Source organism: Peromyscus maniculatus, chromosome 4 (assembly GCF_049852395.1).
Source record: "Peromyscus maniculatus bairdii isolate BWxNUB_F1_BW_parent chromosome 4, HU_Pman_BW_mat_3.1, whole genome shotgun sequence".
NCBI lineage: Eukaryota > Metazoa > Chordata > Mammalia > Rodentia > Cricetidae > Peromyscus > Peromyscus maniculatus.
Window position 1 is genome coordinate 54692995 of NC_134855.1, and position 25346 is coordinate 54718340.

Below are 25346 nucleotides of genomic sequence, written 5' to 3' on the forward strand. Positions count from 1 at the left end.
CTGGTGAACAAAGAAAAACACCTATTACTACCGGAGAAACCAATTACTGCAAACACAATAATTCTTGTATATTCTATCCTAGCCATCATATGTCTATGTTCCAACTTACGCTTTGGATCTTGAGCAATGACAGGATTCTTGAGTTCAATATATTCGCCTCCACCAATCTTGTTGACTGCTTTTACCCGGAAGAAGTATTCACCATTTGGTATGAGATCCTTTACGGTCCAAGACAGTTTGTTCTCACCAGACATGACTGGTATGTATGTCCTCCTCCCAGCTTCTCTACGTTCCAGGACATAATGGAGAATTGGGCTTCCGCCATCATATTCTGGAGGCTCCCACGTTAACTTACAAGAACTCTTGGTTATGTCACTTGCTTTAATATCTTTGCATGGACCAGGTAGACCTGTTATATATAAAATTGATAATGACTATCACAAGCTTGAAAAATTATCATTTGAATAGTGAACTTTATCTAATTTGGCATATGTACATTTTGGATGGGGTAATCTTTTCTGTGCTACTATCCCTTGGAACACAAGACATTTAGTACCTTTGTCCCCCATCTATTATTAATCAGAAGCATTAACCCTTGAGTCTTTGTGTTAAGCAAAATTGCTCCATTAATTCAAATTACTACCAGGGGATGGTCATAAAGGACAGAAAAATCTTATTCCTGAAGGAGCAGACTATAGGAAACTGAATTTACATAATTTAGAAAGAAATATTGATTAATGAAATCTTCCTTAAGTATGCTAGATATTTTATTTAAATTAGTATTTCATATGCAAATAATTAAAACAAATAAATTAATCAGAGTTTAATTATCAATTTAATGTCTTCAAAATTACTTTACTTTTCAAATGGAAATAAGTAACCTGAGGGACTGTTCAGTTTACAAATGCCAGTTCTGGAAGCCGTACAGACCATCACAAAGCTAGTTATTATAATTCCTGGGACATATGAAGAATGCCTGATGTTTTATTATAGAATTGTTACCTATGACTTTGACGTTGATTGAAGCAGTTGCTGAGCCGAGCTTATTCTCCAGGGTGATGGTGTAAACTCCAGCATCTGCATGGACACTCTTGGGAACCTCAAGGTGTGCAGAGATATGGTCATTCTTCATGGTTAGTCTGTCACTTGCTTTAACTTCTTTGCCATCTTTATGCCAGCTCACAGTTGGCACTGGGACAGCTCTGAAGGGCACAGGGATGCTTAACTTTTCACCTTCGATAACAACAATGTCATGAGTCTCTAGATCAATTGTTGGTTTGCCTACAAAACACCAAGGGATGGGGGAAATATGTTAAAATGCAACGGTCAGGAAGAAAGCATATATTATTAACCCTGAAGAATAGCGAATGCTTACAGTCGGGGTCTTTGGCAACCACGTTTTCCGAGATTTCAGATGGCTCACTGACACCAACAGCGTTGACAGCTCTCACTCTCAGAACGTATTCTTTGTCAGGAACAATTCCCTCTTCCACCTTGAACTTCAAATCTTTTACTGGGCGAGAATTAACCCGCATCCATTTCTCGGTGCCTACTGGACACATCTCAACATGGTAGCCTATGATAGGACTGCCGCCATTTTTCTCTGGAGGTTTCCAAGCAATGGCAATGTGTTTTCTCCCAGCATCAGTCACGTGCAGATCAAGAGGAGGTGAGGGAGGACCTGGGAAGACAGCAGCAAAGCCTTTACCCCACAGTCTCACCGTCAGGCCCTACACAATCTCCTTTGAAGGATCAGTACAACTTACTTGTTGGGTCTTCAATTGACAGGATTTCTGTGGGCTCACTTGGGTGACCGACTCCTGCTTCATTTTCAGCCCGAACTTGAAACTGGACTTCTGTCCCTTCGATGACATCAGTTACCCTGAAGTTACAGTCAGGGCCTGAGGTCTTCCCAGCTTTTACCCAACGGGTGCCTAACTTTTCCTTCTTCTCAATGATGTATCTGTTGAAAAAAGCAAAGCATCCCATTCAGCATTAAGAAAAACAGAAGTTGATAATGTATATCCATGTTTGACTTTTTTTTTTAATTAAAAAAAAACCAAAACAACACACTGAAGCTCTACCTCTGTATTGGCCGTCCACCATCATTTTTAGGTGGCTCCCACTTCAAGTCAACATGTCGCTTTGTCACATCAACCACCGTCAGGGCATAGGGTGGTCCAGGGGTGGCTGAAGACAAAAGAATCAACCATTAGGAAAACCTGGAGGGGAAATGTATAACTTGCTACAAGTGCTGTTGCAAAGACTGAGCTGCAGTGCTTACTGAAGGTGTCTTTGGCCAGGACGGAATCCCCGATTTCCGTGTAGTCGCTTTGCCCTATGGCATTTTCCGCAGCCACTCGGAACACGTACAAAGAGCCCTCTGTCAGTGGGGTTACTGTGCACTTCGTCTCCTTGACAGTGGTGTCCACCGTTTGCCAGCCTTTGCGCCTCACATCTCTCTTCTCCACGATGTAGTTGGTGATGGGGGACCCTCCGTCTTTCTCGGGCACTGTCCATTTTAGGTCAGCTGAATTTTTTGTGATATTAATCACTTCGAGCCATCGAGGTGGTGATGGAGGATCTGAAGAGGAAGAAACATTTCATTTTAGTCTTTACCACATGTTCTCATAGTCACAATGCAAAGGTAAGATGGGAATAATAGTAGTGAGGTTTAAATTTTCCCTTAGACTGGAGTTTTCAGATAGATCTTAAGAGTGACTTACATAGTTTCTCTCGGCAAAGCACAGGGTCACTGGGGTCACTGGGCTCACTCTCTCCAGCCTTGTTCACGGCTCTCACTCGGAATGAGTATTCCTGTCCTTCCATTAGCCCTGTGAGCAAATGCTCAGTGGTCGGAACCCCCTCAGCCACTCTGACCCAGTCGTCTGTTCCAGTCTTTAGCATCTCAATGACGTAAGACTCAATCTTTGCCCCTCCATCGTGTTCTGGCTTGGTCCAGTTTAATACTAGTGATGTTTTGCCTATATCCTTTACAGTTGGTTTCCCAGGGGGCCATGGAGGATCTGCAAGCCAATGACAACATTATTTGGTTTTCCAAAGGAAGTTGATATATCCCTTAAAATAGCCACAGAAAGTCATATAAATAATACCTATGGGATCCTTTATTAAGATTGGTTCAGTTGATCTACTAGGTTTTCCAGGTCCAGCCAAATTTTCAGCCAGCACACGGAATCTGTACTTTTTCTTATTGGTGAGACCTTTCACTCTGGAGTGGGGACAAGGTAACATCATGGTAAGAAGTGGTAACCTACGTACTATACATATAAGAGGCTAATTTATTTAAACAGTGAGAATCAATTTGTTAATTTAACTGAAAATACTTCAACATAAATTTAAAATTATTTTTAACTGTACCATCACATTCTTTATATTGGGCCAAATATATCTCTCAAATCATAACTATCATTATCAGTTACTATAATATATTGGAAGACCAAATGCTTTGAAACTCCTAGAAAGTTACTATTTTAGCGATAACAGGTATGTGCCATTGGATGGTATTTGTGTCGTTTAAGAATTATGTGCCAGCCGGGCGGAGGTGGCGCACACCTTTAATCCCAGCACTCGGGAGGCAGAGCCAGGTGGATCTCTGTGAGTTCGAGGCCAGCCTGGACTACCAAGTGAGTTCCAGGAAAAAGGCACAAAGCTACACAGAGAAACCCTGTCTCGAAAAACCAAAAAAAAAAAAAAAAAAAAAAAAAAAAGAATTATGTGCCAATGGGCAATAGAAGTAAAAGTGATTAAAATCTCTAAATTTGTACTCACACAAGATCAAAAGGAATACTCAAGTGCAAACAACCGAGTATGTTGCTATTTTCCAACACGATGGAGCTGCAGGGTGGGGCTTACCTGTATGTTGTGTCCTTTACTGGCATTTTATTGCATCGGACCCATTTATCAGTGTCAGGATCTAATCTTTCCACCCAGTACCCAGTGATGGGGCTGCCGCCATCATCATCTGGTTCACACCATGTGAGGGTCACTGCGTCTTTAGTGATGTCAGAGGGTTCTAGGCGAGTTGGAGGGCCAGGGGGATCTACAGATAGGATAATGACATAAAAGAGTCATGTTCTGTATCCAACACCTAAATGCAAGTAAGTGTCCTTTTTTGTTCTTTTGGGCTAGCAGGTTGAGAATCTTACCAAATTGATATTTGGCTACTATTGGCGCAGCCTGGACTGGTTCACCAACGCCATACATGTTCTCTGCAGCAACTCTGAAGATGTACTCTTTGTTGGGTGTTAATTTGGTTGCCTTGAAGTTGGTGTCCTTAACCGTTGATGAGAGCTTATGCCACACATCGCTGTCTGTTGCCTTTCTCTCCACAACGTAGTTTGTGATCTTAGATCCACCGTCATCTCTCGGAGGGTTCCATGTCAGAAGACAAGACTCATTGGTTACATCTGTGATGTCAAAAGCCGCTGGTGGTCCGGGTTTATCTGTGGATGGTATTACATGGGGAAAAAAGTGTTTTAAACGGTGTTCTGTTCGAATAGCCATGGTGAATTTAATCCTTTTAAAAAGAAGAGCCCCGCTTACCCAAGACGTTGACTTCCACCACGGCGGTGGCCCGGCCGCAGACGTTCACAGCTTCTATGATATATGTACCAGTGTCGCTTCTCTTGCTGTCCGTGATCGTCACTGTGGACTTCTTAGGGACGTTTTCAATGGTGATTCTTTGGTCTGGCTTCAGCAGGGTGTCAGCCTTTGTCCAGGTTATTTTAGGCTCAGGCTTTCCAGTCACAGTGGCCGGAAGCTCAATCTTTGTGCCGGCTTTCACAGTGAGACCAGCAAGGAGCTTCACATCCAGGAAGATCTCAGGAGCCTCTGCATTGGAAAAGATTATGCATGTTCTTAGAATGTTCAAGCAGGCAAGGCCAGAGGCCTGACCGACAAGACAAGAAGGAAATGCTAAATACCCTGTGTGTCCACCGCTTGGATTTCTTCTGTGGGTTTGCTTGGCTTGCTAGCCCCTTGCCTGTTCAAGGCTTTCACACGGTAGGCATACCATTTCCCTTCCTCAAGACCTGTCACTTCCATTCTGTCAGAAAACAAAATAGGGGGTTTATTGTCATGGAAATAATCTATTAAACTTACAGTTATGTAGTATAGTTATTTTTCTAAAATTCCTACCACTAACATAGTCCTGGCTTTTAAATGAAGTATCTGGACTGTGGGGAGGGGAGGAAGCACCAAATGTGTCAGGGAATGGATGAAATCCTGATGAACTGTGTTGTTCACATGAGCGCAACCATGTCCTCAGACCCATGGAAATGGCAAAGGCTTCCTCTGGTCTAAGTGCCAGTGTTGACACACAATTGACCTTTAGGTAAGACTAGTGTATACACATTGTCAACACAGCTTCTTCCTCTGGGATGTTTACATCACCCCACCCAGACCTCCCACTGAGACTGTCTAAGCCCTCCCCTTTTTGCTGTCCATAATAAGCTGCTGGGTTTCCTGTAGCATAGTAGGTGTCCTCTGTTACAGTGAGCACACCCCCATAGGATCACAGCTTTCCTGTGCACATCTGTGTGTCTTCCATTCCTTCATTCCTGTGTCGCCCCAGTCAGGTTTCCGGGACCAAGCTCTGCTTGGCTGGTGACTGGTCTTTTCAAATATCATAACTAATGAAAACTCTGAACAAGGCTATCCACACTCAGAACTTTGTAAAGCCAGATATAGGTATACGAGGGGAATTCTTGGTGAAGAAAGTTAACATTTAACCTTGCCCAGGTAAAATCCTTTCTAGTGAGTAGGAATCAGAATTATTCACATGTCCATTTTAAAAAAAACAAACACCTACTTTGTGTCTGCAACAGGCTCTCCGCAGGCAACCCACTTATCAGAACCACGCGGGCATTTTTCAACTATATATCCTTTGATACGTGAGCCACCATCATTTTTAGGAGGATCCCATGTCAGGAAGATGCTCTTGGCAGTCCGGTCTCTCCATTTAAGATTCTCTGGTGGGTCAGGTACCGCTGTCATATTTAAAGGAGGGCATTAATCTTAGACAGGCTGCTCACCAGTTAGTTCCATGCTACAGCCTGTGCCTTCCCCCCCAAACTTCAACGCCGGGTCTAAAGCCAAAAGTGGATAACGCAGACCAGGCGTGCACTCACTTGCAGGAGCAGACATGTTTACAGGTTCATCGGTATATGCAGGTTCCCCAGGGCCACACTTGTTTCGAGCACAGACTTTGAACAGATACTCCTTTCCTTGAACAAGGTCAGGAACTGTGAATTCTAGATCAGTCACAAAGTCCATAACCTGGGACAAAGAAACAGCTCATTGATTATCTTCCCCGAGTATTTCCTCAAGTCAAAAGATTTTTTTTTTTTTTTTTTTTTTTTTGCCATGAGTACAGATACAAACTATTTGTTCTTTAAGACTGGGATTTTCTATTTAGCCCAGGCTGGCCTAGAGTCTACTCCTACTGTAGAGTCCGGGTTGGCTCTAAATCCACAGTCCTGCCTTAGCTTCTACAAGCATGTGCCACTGTATCTTGCTTACTCTAAAGCTGTTTTGAAGGAAAGCTTAGTGTTAGTCTCATACTAATTTTGTACTGGGGGAAAAAACAGCAAGATGGATTATAATAATATTAAAAATAAATACAATGAGAAATTAATAGTTTGTGTGCGTTAAAAGGATGGTAGTTTGTTTGTTAGAAATTTAATTTTAATGAGAGTAATAGTGGGCTGGGGGTGAACTCTGTGATGTAGTTGCTGTCTAGCATGTGCAAGCATCTAAGTTTTATTTCTAGTACTGCAAAATGTGTGCAGTGAAGATCCATGTAATACACACACACACACACACACACACACACACACACACACACACACACACACACACACGTAACTATAGTTTATAACCTGCATAAATGGAGACAACAATGGCAGATGAGGTCACCCAAGGTGAATCTAGTGCCACGAGGAAGAACAGGGCCACTGGGGCAATAAGTATTTCCTTTGGAATGGCTTCTAGCCCAGTGCGCGCCTCGTGGCTACTCATTAGACACAGAGTATGGAGAGAAGCTTTCCTTTATGTGTTAATCCAGCCCAGGTGAAAACAACATGGGACAACCATAGCAACCCCTGGCTAAATCACCCAAAAACCGATAAAAAGGGGTTGATACTTTTTCATGAGACAAAGGTAAAATGATGTGGCCCATGGCCCATCTGAATGGCTTCCCAGCCTCCTCCTCTCATTTCTAAAATTGCTGCTTTACTATGTAACACTCACTTTTGTCCATGTTTTCCGGCTCATTTCTCTCTTTTCAATAACATATCCAGTGAGTGGACTTCCTCCATCATCGTCTGGTGGTTCCCAAGTCAAATGTACAGAATCCTTTGTTATGTCACTAAATTTCAGCTCTTTGGGTGCACTTGGGGGAGCTAATTAAAAAAAAAAAAAGAGTGGAAGTCAATATGATTGAAGCCAATATGTGTTTATATAGCCAAATCACATTAGCTAGCAAGAGTTTAATTCCTTACCGATGACATTGACATCAATTTCTCCAGAAATGGACTTCACGGGATTTTCTAACGTGAGTGTGTAAATACCCTTGTCTGGCCGTTCACTTGGAGAAATGACAAGTTCGGCATAGGCTGATATGGTCTTTATTTTCACACGATCTCCCTCTTCTAGAACTTGATCTCCAAAAGTCCAGGTGGCTTTTGGTCTTGGATAGCCTGTGCTTGGGACCAGGATCTTGATGGGATTTGGGACGATAACTTCCAGACCATCTTTAAATGCACTTAAATCCATTGTTGGTTCAACTACAAAAAAAGAAAAATCAACGAATTTCTAGTATTATATTTATGTCCCTGGTACACCAAAGAAGGTATGTGTTATCCCTAGTTTAAAAAAGTAAAATGTCCATTTACCAAAGGCATCATCAGCTGTGAGAGGACCGAGGATCTCAGATGGATCTGAAACACCAGCTGCATTTTCTGCAGATACTCTATATAAATATTTGTTCCCTTTATGCAATCCAGTGACCTAAAATTACAAGTTAGTATATGTTAACATCATATTCATTTAAGCTCATGAACATATATATATATATTTAAGATGCAACACATATTTAAGATGCAAGCTCCTTACCTTGTAAGTCAGTTCAGGGACAGGCTTCATATTGCAGCGAATCCAGTTATCTTTTCCTTCCTCACATCTTTCAATGATATAGCCCAGTATTGGGCTGCCTCCGTCTTTCAGAGGAGGCTCCCATGTGAGCCGAACTGATGACTGCGTCTGATCTGAGGAACTTAGGTTCACGGGAGGACTTGGCCTCTCTAGAATGACAGAAAGATTTGGGACAAACAATTTTATTGAGTGACAATTTATTAAGACATGGAATAATCCTAACAATCCTATCAAAACAAGTTTATGAAGTATTTGGGCACAGTCTTGGCTTTTACAATTTTGTTCTAAATTTTTTGATGTTCTCCCTTTTGTTATGTTTTATTTGATCAGAATTACTTGAATGAACAGATTTAATTCTTTGGTTGCATGCAGTGTTTATTTCCTTTTATGATGATGATGATGATGAAGACGACGATGATGATCTTACCTATTGGATCAGCAACTTTGACAAAGGGTGTGGCTGTACTTGGTTTCCCAACTCCGATTCGGTTCTGGGCTCTGACACGGAAACTATACTCCTGTCCTTCGACCACATCAGTGACAGTTGCTGACAGGTCCTCAGCTCTTACTGTCATGGCAGTGTCCCACCTGATAGAAGTCTTGTCTCTCAATTCAATCACATAGTTGGTGATTTCAGCACCTCCGTCATACTCTGGTGGCTCCCACGTCAGTGAGACACCAAATCGATTCACATCAGTGATGGTGACGTTCAGTGGAGGGCCCGGGACATCTGGAGGTCACCACAGAAGAAGCACATATGAATTTGGATTTTGTTGGGGATGAACACAATGCTAGCTAGGTGGCAGTTTACTTAAATACTTCTTACCGTATTTACTCCTGGCTTCTACAGGATTGTCAGTTTCTACTGGCTCTCCAGTGCCAACTCTGTTCCTTGCACTCACACGGAAGAGGTACTCCACTCCTCCTTTCTGGAGGCCGGTGACGGTAAACTCACAGCTGTCTGCTCGGTCAGTGACCAGAACCCAGGTCTTTCTCTTGATATCACGCCTTTCAACAACATAACCTATGATTTTGCTCCCACCGTCTGTTAATGGTTCTTCCCAAGCGAGGCTTACTTCACCATCAAATGTTTCTGTCACTTCTAAGTTACGGACAGGCCCAGGAACATCTGTAATTTACAAATCACAGAAGTTTTAGTGGTGCTATGCCTTTAAGCCGTACCGTGGCCAATCAAGTTTGAGTGACTGGGTGGCTTACCAATCACTTGTAAATTGATGAAGCCTTCTGCTTTCCCATGCTTGTTCTGAAGCACAATTTTATACCTCCCCTTGTCTTCTTTCTTGGCTTCTAAGATTCTGAAAGAAGTCTGTTCAGCTGTAGTGTCCACAGTTTTTGTAGACAGGGGTTCGTTTTCTTTAAACCACTCAGCTTCTGCTTTGGGGTAGGCATCGTAGGGCACTACCATTGTCAGGGGTTGCCCAGCATCAACCACAAGATCCTGATCAGCTGTCTTGATTTTAGGTGCAGCTAGTGAGAAAGAGTACATACAAACATGTTTGAGTTATACACTGGAGTCATACTATGGCATAGATTTTTTAACTATACATTTGCTAACATCATCATAACCTTGGAAGTATGCCACAGTAATCTTATAGCAGAGAACACTGTGGGAGGATTATAATAATTCTCTACTCAAACTATCAGCCTTTAGAAAAAGATGGTTGAAAAGGGCATACAGCCATTACTATCCAGTCTTCATTAAAAATAGTACAGGTGAACCTAGAATATAGTGAAATGGGTTTGCTTTTGTTGTTGAAATTATTTTATAAAATAGGTTTCAGATAAAGTACTGCATACTTAGTTCAGGATAAATCAGACAATTTCTTATGTACAAGATATACCAATGGGGTTTTTAGAACAACCTATGCAGGCATCTTGGGTCCAGATGAGAATATATGTAAAAGACCCATAGGAGTTGTACAGCAGTAGAGTAAGGGATTGCCCTTAATTCTATAAATTCATGTGCAGCTGCCATGTGCCAGGAATAATCCAATGGTATGATGTGAATGCCATTAACTTCCTCTTTATAGTAAGAAAAAGCAGAGTATCTAAGACGTGAAATGGGTTTGAAAACCATAGGCTTTCACAAGGAGTATTTTGCTATAACTGTAAAATCTGAAATCTACGTAAGACCTGTGATTTCATGAGAACACTGCAAAGCCAAAGAAGGCGACTTACCAGCTAACTCAAGTTTAGCCCTGGCTTCTTTATCTTTGGCAATGAATCTGTATTCACCCTGGTCACGTGGCTTAATATCACAAATCTGTAGCCTGTGTATCTTTCCTTCACTCATCATCTGGTGCTTGTCGCCCTGGACAACAACCATGTTATTTCTAAGCCATTGGACCTCCACTTTATCTTTGTTGAGCTCGGCCAAAAAGATAACGTCGGCACCAGGGGCTTCAAGAATATCTTGAGGAGGTCTGATAATCTCAACGGGGATTTCTGGAAAGAAAATGTAAAAATGAAAACATACATATACTTGTATTTTTTTAATCAGCACTGTAAACAACTGTCGCTTCAGCTGGAATTATTCCCGAAGCCAATACAATACCTTCCACAAAGAGTCTAGCTCGGGACTTCCTGTCCTCCACACCACAAGCGTATTCACACTCATCTTCCAGCCGACAGTCCTTTATAATGAGTCTGTGGATGCTCCCATCTTTTTCAAATTTGTATCTGAAGGAGAGATTGAATGATTAGTCAGCTTGTGGCCCGAGTGTTAGCCTATCAAAGTGCACACAAAAACAGCAGGCCAAGGGCATCCAAGGCTTTTTGCATACTTTTTGCCTTCCTTGATTTCTCTTCCGTTTCTGTACCATTTGACATTGGCTTTCTCTCTGGAGAGCTGGCAGGAAAAGACAGCGTCATCAAACTCTGTGACCGTCTGGTCTTCCAGGTGCTCCACGAATTCTGTCGGGGCTTCTATGATGAGCAGCTCTGCGACGGATTTGTCTTGGCCTGCTGTAACAATGTATTCACCTTCATCTGGAAAGCCACAGTCCTTGATGATCAGGGAGTGCTTGTACTTATCAATTCGGTACGTGATACGGTTGTCAAAGGCCACTTCTTCTCCATTTTTGGTCCACTTCAGTGTTACGTTGAGACGATTCACCTTGCACCAGAACGTGACTGATTTCTTCTCCATTGTTTCAATATCTTTAAGAGGTTCAACAATCCTAAGATCTTCCTCTGTGATAATAAAGAACAATAATGTTGAATTTAGTGGACTGCATAATATGAACTGCTGGGAAAAAAAATTCTCCAGGACCATCTAAGTCGCATACCTTCCACAATGAGATTGGCTGCACTTTTAACGTTTTCCCCTCTGTGGTTGGTCAAAGACACGTTGTAGTTGGCTTGGTCATCTAGGCGTGCATCCCTGATTCTGAGAGTGTAGACCAGATCTTTTTGGAGAATGATGTATTTGGAACTATCAAATATGGCTTCTTCATTTCTGAACCATTTGGCTTTGGCACCTTCAGTATTGACTTCACAGTTGAAGACAACCTCTTGTTGTTCCTTCACTTTGGTGTCCTTGAGAGGAACTATGATCTTGAGCTTTTCTGTAAACAAGCAGTAAGACTTTGTAGCATGACAAAGGACCCAAACGGCAAATACATCAATCCGAAGAAGCGAGGAGAAACTTACCAATGACTGTCAGGTGAGCCGCGGCTCTGGCAGCCCCAACCATGACTACGTAAGTGCCCATGTCTTGTAATGTGGCATCTTTCACAACTAGGACTCTCTTTTTGCCCTCAGCAATGATGTCATATTTATCTCCAGATTCAAGTGTCTGGTCATCCCTCTTCCACTGAACTTCGAAGCTTTCTTTGGAGATAGTGCAGACAAACTCAGCCTTTTCTCCTTCAAGTATTTCAAGGTTTTGAGGCTTTGAGATGAATTCAGCAGCAAGCTCTGGAAAGGAAAAAGTTGGAAGACACTGAAAACATAGGCATTTGTATCTTAATTGTTACAAGAATGAATAACTAGAAATAAAATGCCCTTCACTGAGATGTTCATACCGTGTACTTTGACCTTGCCGTCTGTCCGGGAACTTGGGAGTCGACAGTTGTAGCTGCCCGCGTCCTCAAGCTGCGCATTCTGAACAATCAGGATTCTCTTCCTTCCATCAGTAAGTATTTCAAATCTTCCTGTTTCTATGATCTCCTCATCCCCTTTGTACCAAATCACTTCTGCCCCAGGCTTGGAGACTTCGCACACCAGTTTGATAGTGTCTCCTTCACTAACTTCAAGGTTAGCAAGATTTTTTGTGAAGACAGCTTCTTCCTCTGTAGAAAAGAACCCACAATCATTCAGTAAAACCGGAGGTGGGTTTTCCTGACTAGTACATGTAGGCGAAGAAAGCCTTCACACTCACCAAGAACTGTCAGCATGCCGGAAGTTCTGGCGGTCCTCACTTCACAGGAATATTCTGCCTCATCATTCAGTAGACATTTGTTGACGACAAGAATTCGTACTGCCCCCTTAGAAATGATGTCATACTTTTTGCCCTTTTTAATCTCAGCACCGTCTTTAAACCACTGAACCTGTATTTTAGGACAAATAGATTTTTTTCAATCAGTTTTCATGTTGTCCCTTACCTGGTAGCCCTATCATGCACTAGGATCCTGAGGGCTTTTTTAAAATTAATCATAAGACATTATAGTATTTATAAAAAAAACCATGAACAGTATAGTATAAAGGAGGACAAATAAAAAATATAAATATAAAAGCAAGAACGAAGGTACAAAGTACTGTTGACCTGCTGTCCTACTACTACCAATTATGAAAAAAATAACAGGATTTTGCAAGTCTTGAGTCTTAGGGGGGCCTTAGATCTCACATAAACAAGCTCCACTGCTGTGGAAATAGACTGAAAATTGAAGGAATTTGGCAATAATAATAGTTCATGGCAATCAGAAATACTTAGCTAAGATATGGAATTACTACTTTTGATTTTTTTTTTTAAATCTTAAAAAAACGCCAATTCCAAATGACTCTGAATAAGTATCTTATGAGTTCAAGGTTTTTCTACTGAGTAATACTAAAGGGAAAAATTAAATCAGTCCATCTTTCATGCTAAAATAATCTTTATTCTAAAATGGGAGTCAGAGAGAAGATTTAGCTACTTTTTTCTTTCCTTCTAGCTGACCGAAAGTAAACAAAGTTACTTGATAATCTAAGATAGCACCATGTAGTCACAGACCTTGGCATTTTCCTTGGAAATTTCACACTCAAACCGAGCTGTTTCTTTTTCTTTAACTTGAAGGTCCGTGAGTGGTCTTAGGAATTCCACGTGAGGAGCTGTAAGAGAATGGCATTGGAATTCAAACAAGGCTCCTGCAAATTTATCCTGATTGTTTTTCTGGTATACTTTAAGAAAAAGTGACTCCCTCTCCTTCTCTTTTGGTTTTTCAAGACAAGGTTTCTCAGAGATCTGCCTGCCTTTGCCTCCCAAGTGCTGAGACTAAAGGCTGCACAGCCACCACCCAGCAAGAAGTGACTCCTTTTTGCAGGACTTTTTTTTTTCTCTTCCCATCTTAATAGATCACCACTGACGTTGAAATCTCTTGCAGCTTCCATTGGGAATGATGCTTTGCTTCTGCACTGTCTACTTCTCATGCATTGTGTCTGACTGTGCTACCATGTTCTTTCAAGCTGAGATCCATCTCAGCTCTTTTGAATGATTACTGAAGGAAATACCTTCTTTCTTTTGGTACTATACCAGAGTTGCAGGATATTATTTGGAAACCAGTAGAATTCAAAGACAATAGTCTGAATTCAAAGGCAATAGCTGAAGGCCTAAAATCGGCATGAGTCCAGTTGGAATCACGTATATACAGCTTTTCATGTTTGACTCAGCAAGTTTAAAGATTTCACACGCAAGTCAGGCATGTATTAGTGTGACAAACAGGGTTCTACATGGGGCGCTGATTTGGCTTTCATATCTGTTGGTTCATGCATCTCCAGATTTCTGACTGCTGCTGTGCAGGATGGGGCAGCTGCCTCTTTGCCCTTCCAGCTTTCAGAGCTCCTTACAAGGCCTTTCCAAGTCGACCCTTCTTGATCAGTAGCTTCTCAGACCAACGCTAGCTGCTAGGCTTGAAGATAAGCCCTCATGGCTGAGCCTTCTCCAAGAGGAAGTAGATGACAAGGGGAAGAAACCCCACGGGGCTACTCTGAGGTGAGTGAAAGTGGGGAGCCAAGGCATGGCAAGAGTGACAAAAGTACAAGACGCCGGCAGCACAGTCAAAGCCACTAGGTTTTAGTTGTTGACAGACGAGAAGCAACAGAGCCAAACAAATACTGCACAAAACTATACCATGAAAAATGTTTTGCTGGACAAAGCAAATGAGCTAGCTAGCCGTTGGTATACTGAGATAAAGGGTTATTTTTCTAACAGGGGAAGAAGCAGCAGTAAAAATGATAGCGTTCTTCATTCAAAGAATCCAGGACTTAAAGAACCTGGACCTCATTCAGCTTCTCATCCATCCTTATTCCCAGATTGAATTATGTGATTGGGCTTTGTCCTATTACAGTTGTTCTCAAGTATGTTCCTATCTAAACAACTTTCATTCTCATTTCTCAGATATTCTCCAGGCCTGAAAACTTATCTTCCTTCCAAATGCAACCAGGGTTCTGTGCTTCTCTTTTGATTCAGTTTGTTTTCATCTCTAGAAGGATATTCACGTAGTGGGCATAACCACATACAGACAAAGAACCCAGCAGTATAGTGAAAAGTGCTCGATACTTTTCTCAAGACCAGACAGGACACAAGAAGGTTTCTAAAGAAATGTGTGAAGTATCAGGTTAGGTCAGCATCCATACTGTAAGTTGCCAAGAATTATGATTAGGCCGAGAAGGGCATGCATAAAGTGTCTTGGTTTTTTTTTTTTTGCTACAAAGAGTTGCAAATGCTAAGTCCTGTGAAGGAATACTTACGAACAACATTCAGGTTACAGGAGGTCTTAAAATCCTTAGCATCGCAAGTGTACGTTTTAATATCCTCTGGGGTGCAACCATGTATAATGAGTTTCCTGACCCTGCCATCCTCGATGATGTCATATTTCTTGCTCTTGAGGATTTCTGTGCCATTTTTGAACCATTTCACCTTGGCATTTTCTCTGGACACTTCACACTCCAGTACTGCAGTGGCCTCCTCTTCGACCGTCTGGTCTTCAAGAGGCTTAGTGAACTCAACTGGGGGTTCTGAAAGAATCATACTTATTAGCTGCTTTCCTTCTCCAAGAGTTCCAGAACTTTCTCTAACTCCCCCTGGCATCTCCAGGGCTGCTTCTCTTTTAAGTTTACTCATTTGGGAAGCTATTTTTCACTTAGATGTTTTCCTTAAATAATGGTGTTTTATCATTATTCATACATACAGAGGAAAAAAATTTCTGTTTTTTCCCCCCTCCCCCTGGCGAGCCTGGAAACTCATTATGTAGACCAGGCTGGTTTCAAACTTGTGGCAATCCTTCTGCCTCTGCCTCTTCAATGTTAGGCTTACAAGAAAAATAATTATAAAATAATTATGAAACAAAAAGGAAATAATGGCCAACATTTTCATTAAATGGGTTGGCAATTATTATTTCACCAGTTGTTTTTGAAACTAGTTGAAAATACAATAATAAAAGACAAAAAGAATATGTAAAACCCATATTAGTCTTTTTGTTTTCCTGAGACAGGGTTTCTCTGTGTAGCCCTGACTGTCCTGGATCTCGCTCTGTAGACCAGGCTGGCCTTGAACTCACAGAGATCTGCCTGCCTCTGCCTCCCGAGTGCTAGGATTAAAGGTGTGCACACTGCCTCACCATTAAAAAAACAACTTTTATTTTGTTGTGCCAAAATGTAAAATTAGACGTTGGGAGAATTAATTTTAATGATGTGTGATACTCTTGCACAAAAACAACGAAGAGGATGCATTATTTATGATTCTCTTCATGACATGCGCATTCAGGAATAAGCTTTGCAATTACCTTTCACGAAGAGGTTGGCCTGGGTTTTGAAATCCTTTGCTGTCAGTTGGACTTCTCCTGCATCTTCTAGCTTCACATCCCTCAGGGTGAGCGTGTGAACTCTTCCTTCTGAACGCGTCACCACCTAGGTGAGTGTTTAAAGAGTACAGGTAATGAAATAGCCACCAAAACTTTCAGGAACATTTTAGGCTTTCTTAAATACCACTGTATAAATATGAGGTAACCTTTCATATTGAACTTGCACAGACCAATTTTTACTTATATTTCTGATCCTGTGAAAAATACATATAATTATAAATATGTATGCATTTCTGTTTTGCTTTGGGTTTTGTGTGCAGAAAGAAAGACTTTAGAGAAGATAAAAAAATGAAAGAAAAAATGATTGGCTACTGTACGCTGAAAGTAGATTTTCTTTTTCTTCTGAAAGAAAATTGTATATTCTAAAGGAAGGTGATGATCACGGAATGACAAGCTAGAACTCCTCTCCCATTTATTTTAGCAATTTACTTTGCAAATGAATGCGATCCATGATTAATTTGTACAATTTCTGAATTTTGTTATCAAATTTCTTTGATGTTGACTCTTCTGTTTCCCCATATTTGAGCATCAGTAGAGGGAAAATCAGGTATTATTGGTGCTGTTATAGGTAGAGTCTTTCTGGAAGTACAATGAGAAGACTGGGGTTTGTCTAGTTCTAGAATCTAAGATTTCTCAAAAGCTCTGCTCTGTTGTTGAGATTGGTTTTCAAACTGCTTAAGTGTCCACTTAGAGTTAAGAATTATGTCAACTGTTTTCTAGTGAAAATATTTGTATTTATTTTGCTAGGGGTTGAAGAAAGAGTCAGGAATACAGTTTCTCTGAAAAGTATTTTCCTCAAACAAGAACATGGCATAGTTATTCATATAATTGCCCTTAATATTGAGAACAGCTAAAACAATAATAAAGACTAATACACAGCTAAGAGACAGTAAAGATTTATCCTAGGTACATAGCTGCTACTTATCTGAGGAGGTAGAGTCTAGTCTGAACGGGACTTTAAAAAAATGTCTGACTGTGAATTTTGAACTTTGACTTACAGCTACTTAAAAGGAACTTTAGTTTCTAACACAGACACAAATATATAATACCTATTAAAGCATTGATTTGCCATCTGAATTGTTCTAGGAAAGCTATAAGATATTCGCTGTCACTGAATATATTGCCCGGAGTATAATGGGTTTTCAATAAACGGCTTATGTAGACCACAGGCAATATTTTGACTATGTTAAAACAAAAAGCAAACAAAAAAGGAAATACAACAGATAGAAAAACAAACCAACAAAACGAATGCCAAATTTTTTGGTAGATTATGTAATGATAATACTAATAGTTACCATTTATTAATTTAAAAGGGGGCACACTGAAAGAATACAGGCGGCATTACCAAGCTGTTAAAATTTAAATACAAAATTACCAAAAGCCACTGAGAATTTAGCATTTAGCAGTTTTTACTTGGCCAAAAGGGATCAAAACAAAAAAAAATGAAATTAAAAAATAGTTTATTTCCAAAATGCTGTCTTCCAGTTTCCCATGTCTGTAAGTTGTTTTATCTGTCTGACTCATGGTGTAGAGGTTAAAAACTTTTACACGAAGTGTAGATTAAAAAGGCCTGAGTTAAAATGACAAGAACAATTTGTGCTAACAGACTTAGTTTCAACAAAACCTAGAAACTGTAATAAGTGAACATGCTACTTTGCAGTTCATACTTAAATTCTTTTTGAAAAGAGACATTTAAGAGGTCCAAGATCAAGTTCATAGAAGGGTTACTATTTTGGGAGGCTACAGGGATGGATTAACATTCCTACGCACAGGGACACGCTGAGAAGCCCTCTGGCTCCAGCAGACCCGCCCTTCCTAACCCTAGGAAAAAATTTAATGATGATAATAGATGTAAAACAAATGCAGGATTTTTAGGAATCTACATTTTAAGTCGAAGTAGTAGTGCTTTTGCATTAGAATGGAGAGTCATCTTTCTTTTCTAATAAAAAAAAACCTTCTAGTTTGATCCCCAAATAAGAAACCACTTAGACTGAATAGGAAAAAAGATGTACACATTAAAACAAGAAACTTGAGATGAACCCAGCCCCTGGTTCAGTACGTAGAAGACGTTGTTGTAAGAGAAGTTTTCTGGTGTGTAGATTATTTCTCATGCTACAGTTGGGATGTTCCGCTGCCTTTTCTAGTTGGTAACAATGGAAACCAAAGGTCATGGTCCTCTGTGTGATGGGAAGAACCTATCTACCAGACCACTGTTACTGAGTTATGACTTAGTCATTTAGTAGAATGCTAATTTTTAAAATCTGTTTTCAAACATCTACGTGAAGGCAATGTCCTCAAGTTCTTCAGCCTCTTTGTGAAACAAAATCCCCTTCCAATGTTTTTTGAGTCTTCAAAGTTTGACTTGTATAGAAGTTTTACATATGGTCAGTACTATTTCTGGAATATTGGGCAATGCAAAAGCCACAGAAAAATGAAATGTCCTATATTTTTCTATGTTTTATTTTTAAGAGTTCAAAATGCATGATGAATTATCAAGCTAATTTGAGTATCACCTCTTTACTAAACAGGGATTGCATAAATTTAATTTCCTGATCCAAACAGAAGCCCAGGAGGTACAGAATATGTAGATCAATGTAGGCCTATCTGAATAAATGGCTCAGTTTTCCCTTTTGGGTTGAATGTTGAGCCTCAGGAATTTTAGTAAAAGCTAGGGTAGTTTACCCAAACTTCTCAAAAGTTTATTCATTTACACACAGGGATCCCAGCACCCTTCTTTCTCCCCGGGTCCACCAGCTGTACTTTAAATAGTCCTCTTGCATTCCAGAATTTGCACAGCCCAAAGCACTTGAGTGTTAAAAATAGCCTTGGAGAAATGCTAGAAGAGAAAACCTGCTCAGAAGTTATCTCTATGACTCTAGCAACTGCCTGAAATGGAGTTCCAGTCTCCTCTTAATGCGCTTCTCTGCAGAGCACTAGATAACGCAGGAGGAGCCGGTGTGCAGGGCTGTTGCTGAGAACCCAGTTAGAAAGCCCCTTCCCTAGCCCTTCTTTTCACCACTCATACAAGCTGGCCCTGATGGCTAAGGAGAATTTGCCTTTTTTTTCCTTTCCCAGAAAAAACTATAACCTGATCATATTTAAAATGGTTATTTCTATTTTAGTGAAAAACTAACATCAGGTTAAACCGAGTATAAATTTGAAAACTCCATCTTAATGTTTCTGCATAAATCAAGTTAGAGGGAGAAAAACTGCAGAGTCTGTGGAGGGGACATTAGAAAGAAGGAACAAAGGACAATGAAAGCGACCCCGAGGGAGAAAGGCAAAGCAGCGACTCGTGTGCCCGCTTTACCTTATCATCAGGCTCCAATTTCTTCCCTTTGAGGTACCATTCCACTGGGATATCCTCATAAGAGAGCTCGCAGTCAAAGGTGGCTGTTTCCCCCGCAGTCACTGTGACATCCTTGAGAGGCCTCAGCAGACCAATTATCCGCGCTTTGCGAGAGGAAAGAAAATGCCTCGTGTTACTCATTCTGTAGTTCCCCAAGAATAGGTAGATTTAATTCTTCATTTCCATGGTGGTTCTCTTCAAGAAGGAAAGAGCCACAGGGCTGGCTGTTGTTTTAACTCCCATGTGTACGTGGCCCCGTGGTGCTGAGAAGGGGAGAGCCCGCAGCCAAAGAGCTGGTGTTTGCAGGAGCCCCTTCTTCAGGATATACAAGGTCGGCAAGAAATCTGGCCTGCATCTGTCTCTCTGCCAGGCGTCAAGTTCCTGCTGCTACATAAGGTATGTGACCTCCAAAATAACTAAGGCTCTGATTGGGAGAGACAAGGGGTCCTTGGCCCCACAGCCTGTCCGTGTCCATCAACTACTTTGCACCTTCCAAAAATGGGAACCTAATTCTTCTGCCTCCCTTCTTGAGTTGAAAATGCCCACACAGCAAAGGTCTACAGTTGGACAGTCGCTTGAGCGATGCGGCTTTTTTTTTTCTTAAGAATTTTTAATTCTCAGTTTCTACTGTAGGTTTATCTGTTTTTGAATGAAAGAATTGCTAGAGCAGAAAAATGTCACTTGCTTAATTTGTTATTGTTGTTCAAATGACAAAGGTGCTAAAAATGTCAGGACTTTAGAATTTGAGACTTTTATATCAGGAGGTCAAAAAATATAAGAAAGCCAGTATTTATACACAAATAGTATTTTCTAATCTCAATTAATGTCACACATATTTATTTTTTATGAAAGTATAGAGTAAGTTTTTTTTTTTTAATTAAAAACATGTTAATACTTACGCTTAACTCGGAGGTGGGCACTAGATTTCACATTGGCAGCTTGGAAATCTACACCACCAGTCTGGTCCAGGCGACAGTTGTGTAAGATAAGAACATGTATCTTGCCTTCTTCTTTAATTTCACATTCCTGTACCAAAGAAGAGAGAGTGTTTCACAGCAAGTAATGTTGAGACTTCTTTCATAGATATATGATATAATTTTTAAAAGGATGCTACAAATGAGTGGCTATATACAAACATAGCTCCCTGGTACTTTCAGGAAAAGTATTTCTTTTAGCTGCATAATTCTGCACTAGAAAAGAATACATATAACTTATACTGTGTTGAGCAAGAATCAATGCAAAAGTGACCTTCCTAGTCCATTCATAGACCCCCAACCTCTCTCTTTGGCTCCAGGCCCCATATAGAACTTGATATCATGTTTTAAATGCCCCACATGCACTCTGACTTTTCGCCTGTCCTTTTCCATTTCACGCTATCCCTCTTAAGTGCTGACAGGTTCAGAAATAGCCGTACAGGTGTTTGGAGCAGCGCCTCTCCCTTGAGTTTCCAGTTGGCATGGATATCATCTTCAGAGATTTCGGTTTCAAAGCGTGCCGTCTCGGTCTCCATCACCTCAACACTGTACAGGGGGCGCACCAGTTTAATTTCCCGATCTGCAAAAAATGAAGGGTCAACATGTGCTATTAGTCTCTGCCAGAGAAGACGCCCATGGCATCTACAGGAAGATGCATGGAGACTTCCTCACCCTCAATGTCAAGTTTTCCGGAGGTCTGGTCTGTTCCACAGTCACAGGTATACTGGCCGATGTCCGATTTCAAGGCTTTCTTGAGGATCAGCATCCTCTTCTTGCCATCAGCCTTTATCACAACATTTTTAGATGGCTTTAATTCCTTCCCGTCCTTAAACCATTTCACGGGTGCATCTGCTTTGCTGATTTCACACTGAAGAATCACTTCATCCTTCTCCACGCCTGTGTAATCTTGAAGCTTTCCTGTGAAGTATGGGTCTCCTTCTGCAGGTAAAGACAAGTGGAGAACCGTCACCCACCTAGAGAGCTGGGGATCCCTGAGCAGGTTTAATGGTATCTCAGAGAGTTCCAAGCATGCTTTAAAATAGTACCAAAATTGTCCATCATTTAGAATCTTTAGTTTCTAAATTTTAGGAAGAGAATCAGTACACAGGTCTTATCATGATTCAAAATCATGTGCTTTGACTTTTAAACTCATCTGTTTGGACTTTTAAAAAATTACCAATAGCCTAAAGGACACATGCAGTTGAGCTTTTGAGCATATTCCTGTGTCATTTGTCCAGGTTTCCAAATTCTTATCCACTCTTATCAGGTCTTGAAGTTTCAGATTTACACCCCTCCTCTCCAATGTAGCAATAGTTTGCCATGAGAGTGTCTATATGCATTAGGCTTCATACGTGGATTTTCTTATGGAAAGGGCCAAGGAGACTAATGAGATTTACTAAATTCTTTTAGCCTTTTTCTATAGAAACTTGAAAGGCTACTATTCTGAAGGAATTTTGACAGAGGAAAGAGAATGTATTTATGCTTTCTTATTTAACATGACAATCCAGTTTTAATCTGATTTTGGCTATTTTGTGGGTCTAAGAAAATGATGATCACCTTACTTCTCTGTATTTTGGGGGACATGTATTTCAGAAACACTTGCCAATGCATGTGGTGGTTTCTTAGGCACATTTCCATGCAGCATTACACTCAGAAGACTATTTCATATCACACACACACACTCCACACTTTTCCGTTGAATTTGATGGAATGCAATTCAGTTTTAAGAAATGCCTACCCAGTACGGTGAGTTTAGCTTCCGAGCTTATGCCCATGGCCTCCACTTTAATTTGGGAGGTGTCGTCAATAGACAGGTCTTTGAACGTGATGGAGTGCGTTTTCCCGTCGTCGTGCATGGAGACTCGCTTGCTGGTGTGCAGGCGCTGGTCATTCTTGAACCAGCTCACTGGGATGTTGTCATGAGATAGCTCTATGGTAAACACGGCCTCTTCCCTCTCTTTGGCCGTCACGTCCTTAAGTGGGGTGAGGAATTTGAGGCGGATTCCTGTCAAGGAGAACCCAACTCATTATTTCCCTCACTTTAACAAGGGAATGTAAAACTAAATGCAAAGAATATATACTTCTATAGGCAGCCGATATAACAAAGAATTTTCACCTTCAATGATCAGTTTGCCACTGGTCCGTTTGTCCTCTGCTTCAAACATGTATTTGGCCTCATCTTCAAAAGCGGCTGACTTGATCACCAGTGAATGCCTGGTGCCATCCTTGATGAGTTCAAATCTGTCATCACCTGTGATTTCCTGGGTTCCTTTCAGCCAGCGGAAGGTTTTGGGCTCCCTGGATACTTCACACTCAAACTTAGCCTCATCTTTCTCGAAGACTTTGACGTCGCTGAGAGGCGTGATGAAAATGAGCGGCAATTCTGAAAGAGAAGCCGGAGCAGACTACATCAGAGCATGCTTGCTTCCACCGCCACCAACTCTGTGTCAGCAGGAAACCTTGCATAGAAAACACTAAAAGGTGTCCACCAGCGTAGCGTACCTTTCACTTTCAGATTGGCTGCTGATTTCGCATTGGCAGCCTGGAAGGAAACCTCCCCGGTCATATCCAGTTGGCAGTTATAGAGAACCAGGACGTGTTTCTTCCCGTCCTCGATGATTTCACAGTCCTATGAAGAGTGAACATAAACAGCATTTATATATACAGGACTTCCTGCAAGTCACCAAGGAATTATACTTTTGGGGCACGGGAGACCTGAAAAAAACAAAAAACAAGCGAGCCCCTCATATCTGACCGGCCCTGCTGTGGTCACTTACAGGAGAAGCAGTCAAAGGCTCCCCCTTTAACTTCCACTGGCCGTGCACGTCAGGCTCAGACAGCTCAATTTCAAAGCGGGCGGTTTCGCCCACAAACACTTCCACGCCGTACAGAGGCTTTTCCACTTTGATGAGTCGCGCTGAAAGACACAAGGTTCTGTGAGTGGGACCGAGCCCAATACACCGCAGCCTCTGAGATGGGAAAACTAAAATCTGGGGCTAACTCACCCTCAACAGTGACATTGGCCTTGGTGGTGTCCGTGCCGCAGTCGCACACGTATTCGCCTTTGTCTTTAAGCTCCGCCTTCTTGATCTTTAAGATGCGGCGCAGGCCGTCGGTCTTGACGGAATGTTTGGGCGAAGGCACGATCTCTTCCCCATCTTTGAACCATTTCACTGGCACGTCTTTACTCACTTCACACTTGAGGATGATCTCATCCTTCTCCACGCCAGTCTTGTCATGTAGTTTCACAGTGAAGTAGGGATCGGCCTCTGCCAGAGATACCCAAGCATATCATCAGAAAAAAAAATGTGGAGACTGGAGCCTATTAAACAGCCTGGGGGTGGTGGTGGTGGTGGAAATACATACTGCTACCCATTGGGAAGCTGGTCCCACTTACCCAAGACCTTCAGGTTGGCTGTGGAGCTGAGGTTCTTTACTTGAGCTCTGATCTGTGAGATGTCATCCAGTGTCACCTCTCTCATTTCCAGTTTATAAGTCTTTCCTTCAGAAGACATGAGCACCGTCCTGGTTGTGTGCAGCTTGACATCGTTTTTGAACCAGACTACATGCATTTTTTCGTGAGAGAGCTCACAGACAAAAGTTGCTGTTTCACCTTCTTTTACTGTTTGATCTTCCAGAGGTGATATGAACTTCAGTCTTATGCCTACGGTACAAGCAGGTAACACTTTCAGGAATGCAGGTCACCCACAGAAAGACCCTACACTACTCTGTGTGGGTCAAACGCAGCTACCTCATGAGGCATTTATCTGTTTTGTTTTTTTTTTATACATGGGGTTATTCTTCATTTTAAAAGCTAAGTGTTTTTTTTGGGGGGGGGAATGGTTTATTTATTTTGTGTGTGTGTGTGTGTGTGTGTGTGTGTGTATGTTCTATGACACTGTGAAAGTAGTCGTGACACTTGCCATTAATTGCTAGCTCTTAGAAGTTGTTATCCTGTCTTTAAATTCATTGGAAAATCAAACAAGGATACCTACATACTGGATATAACATTTAGATATGATTGATGGGCTGTTTACCTGTCACAAATAACTGTGCTGACGACTTCTTGCCCTCCACCTCTGCAGTATAGACCCCTTCATCATCAAACTGAGAATCGTTGATGACAAGCATGTGTTTCTTTCCATCAGCAATGATATCAAATTTGTCAGATGCCTTGATTATATCAGGCCCTTTAGACCATATGACATTTGCCTCTCGGGTGAGGACACACTCAAACCGAGCCTGCCGCTTCTCTGGGACAGTCACATCCTTCAGGGGTATAGCAAAGTCAAGTTCGATTTCTGGAAAATCAAATAGTAAGAAAAAAATGAGATGTTTCAGCTGCAGAGGACGGGGAAAGGAAGCTGAGCCCACTCCTGGAGTTCTAAAGCCCTGTACCTTTGACTGTCAAAATGGCAGTTGTGACTGCATTGCAAGCCTGGTACAGGACTTCACCAGCTTGGTCCAGTTTCACTTTGTGCAGAGTTAAGAAGCGTTTCCCGCCTTCAGCTTTGATTTCACAAGTCTGAAAAAAATAACCCCAGCAGCTTTCATTACTATTCACATGAGATGATGTCCCTAGAGAATATTTCTTGTATAGATTTCTATTCAGCGTCAAATAATGAACATAAAAGACAAACATGGCCATTTGAAAAATGTACCAAACTTTATCCAAGTTGTCCACAAAGAGTGCATTAGATAATTTCCCTCCTGTGGGAGTTTAGAAACCCCAGCCCACTGTTGTTAATGAAGCCTGAACTTAATGAACTTAAA

At 41.4% G+C, this 25346-nt stretch overlaps 1 protein-coding gene across 3 annotated transcripts in view; it reads right to left on the minus strand.

The window, feature by feature from the left end:
- Window positions 1-25346, minus strand: part of Ttn (titin) — a 275803-nt gene that overhangs the window by 85115 nt on the left and 165342 nt on the right. For all 3 annotated transcript variants that reach the window (XM_076569742.1, XM_076569741.1, XM_076569740.1), the window contains 43 exons: window positions 24972-25098; window positions 24611-24874; window positions 23971-24237; window positions 23579-23842; window positions 23351-23490; window positions 23076-23202; window positions 22690-22956; window positions 22312-22578; window positions 21246-21512; window positions 21014-21153; window positions 20499-20625; window positions 19561-19703; window positions 16173-16296; window positions 15139-15405; window positions 13403-13500; window positions 12575-12743; window positions 12219-12485; window positions 11845-12111; window positions 11481-11759; window positions 10977-11385; window positions 10748-10872; window positions 10372-10638; window positions 9391-9660; window positions 8999-9301; window positions 8600-8902; window positions 8134-8321; window positions 7914-8028; window positions 7521-7805; window positions 7270-7421; window positions 6150-6297; window positions 5831-6008; window positions 4944-5065; window positions 4564-4851; window positions 4167-4463; window positions 3874-4060; window positions 3114-3229; window positions 2727-3026; window positions 2285-2584; window positions 2085-2190; window positions 1767-1963; window positions 1376-1681; window positions 1003-1281; window positions 110-409 (listed from right to left, as the gene is read on the minus strand). In XM_076569742.1, the coding sequence (XP_076425857.1) occupies window positions 110-409; window positions 1003-1281; window positions 1376-1681; window positions 1767-1963; window positions 2085-2190; window positions 2285-2584; window positions 2727-3026; window positions 3114-3229; window positions 3874-4060; window positions 4167-4463; window positions 4564-4851; window positions 4944-5065; window positions 5831-6008; window positions 6150-6297; window positions 7270-7421; window positions 7521-7805; window positions 7914-8028; window positions 8134-8321; window positions 8600-8902; window positions 8999-9301; window positions 9391-9660; window positions 10372-10638; window positions 10748-10872; window positions 10977-11385; window positions 11481-11759; window positions 11845-12111; window positions 12219-12485; window positions 12575-12743; window positions 13403-13500; window positions 15139-15405; window positions 16173-16296; window positions 19561-19703; window positions 20499-20625; window positions 21014-21153; window positions 21246-21512; window positions 22312-22578; window positions 22690-22956; window positions 23076-23202; window positions 23351-23490; window positions 23579-23842; window positions 23971-24237; window positions 24611-24874; window positions 24972-25098 (9412 nt within the window). The remainder of the gene's footprint in view (window positions 1-109; window positions 410-1002; window positions 1282-1375; window positions 1682-1766; window positions 1964-2084; window positions 2191-2284; window positions 2585-2726; window positions 3027-3113; window positions 3230-3873; window positions 4061-4166; window positions 4464-4563; window positions 4852-4943; window positions 5066-5830; window positions 6009-6149; window positions 6298-7269; window positions 7422-7520; window positions 7806-7913; window positions 8029-8133; window positions 8322-8599; window positions 8903-8998; window positions 9302-9390; window positions 9661-10371; window positions 10639-10747; window positions 10873-10976; window positions 11386-11480; window positions 11760-11844; window positions 12112-12218; window positions 12486-12574; window positions 12744-13402; window positions 13501-15138; window positions 15406-16172; window positions 16297-19560; window positions 19704-20498; window positions 20626-21013; window positions 21154-21245; window positions 21513-22311; window positions 22579-22689; window positions 22957-23075; window positions 23203-23350; window positions 23491-23578; window positions 23843-23970; window positions 24238-24610; window positions 24875-24971; window positions 25099-25346) is intronic.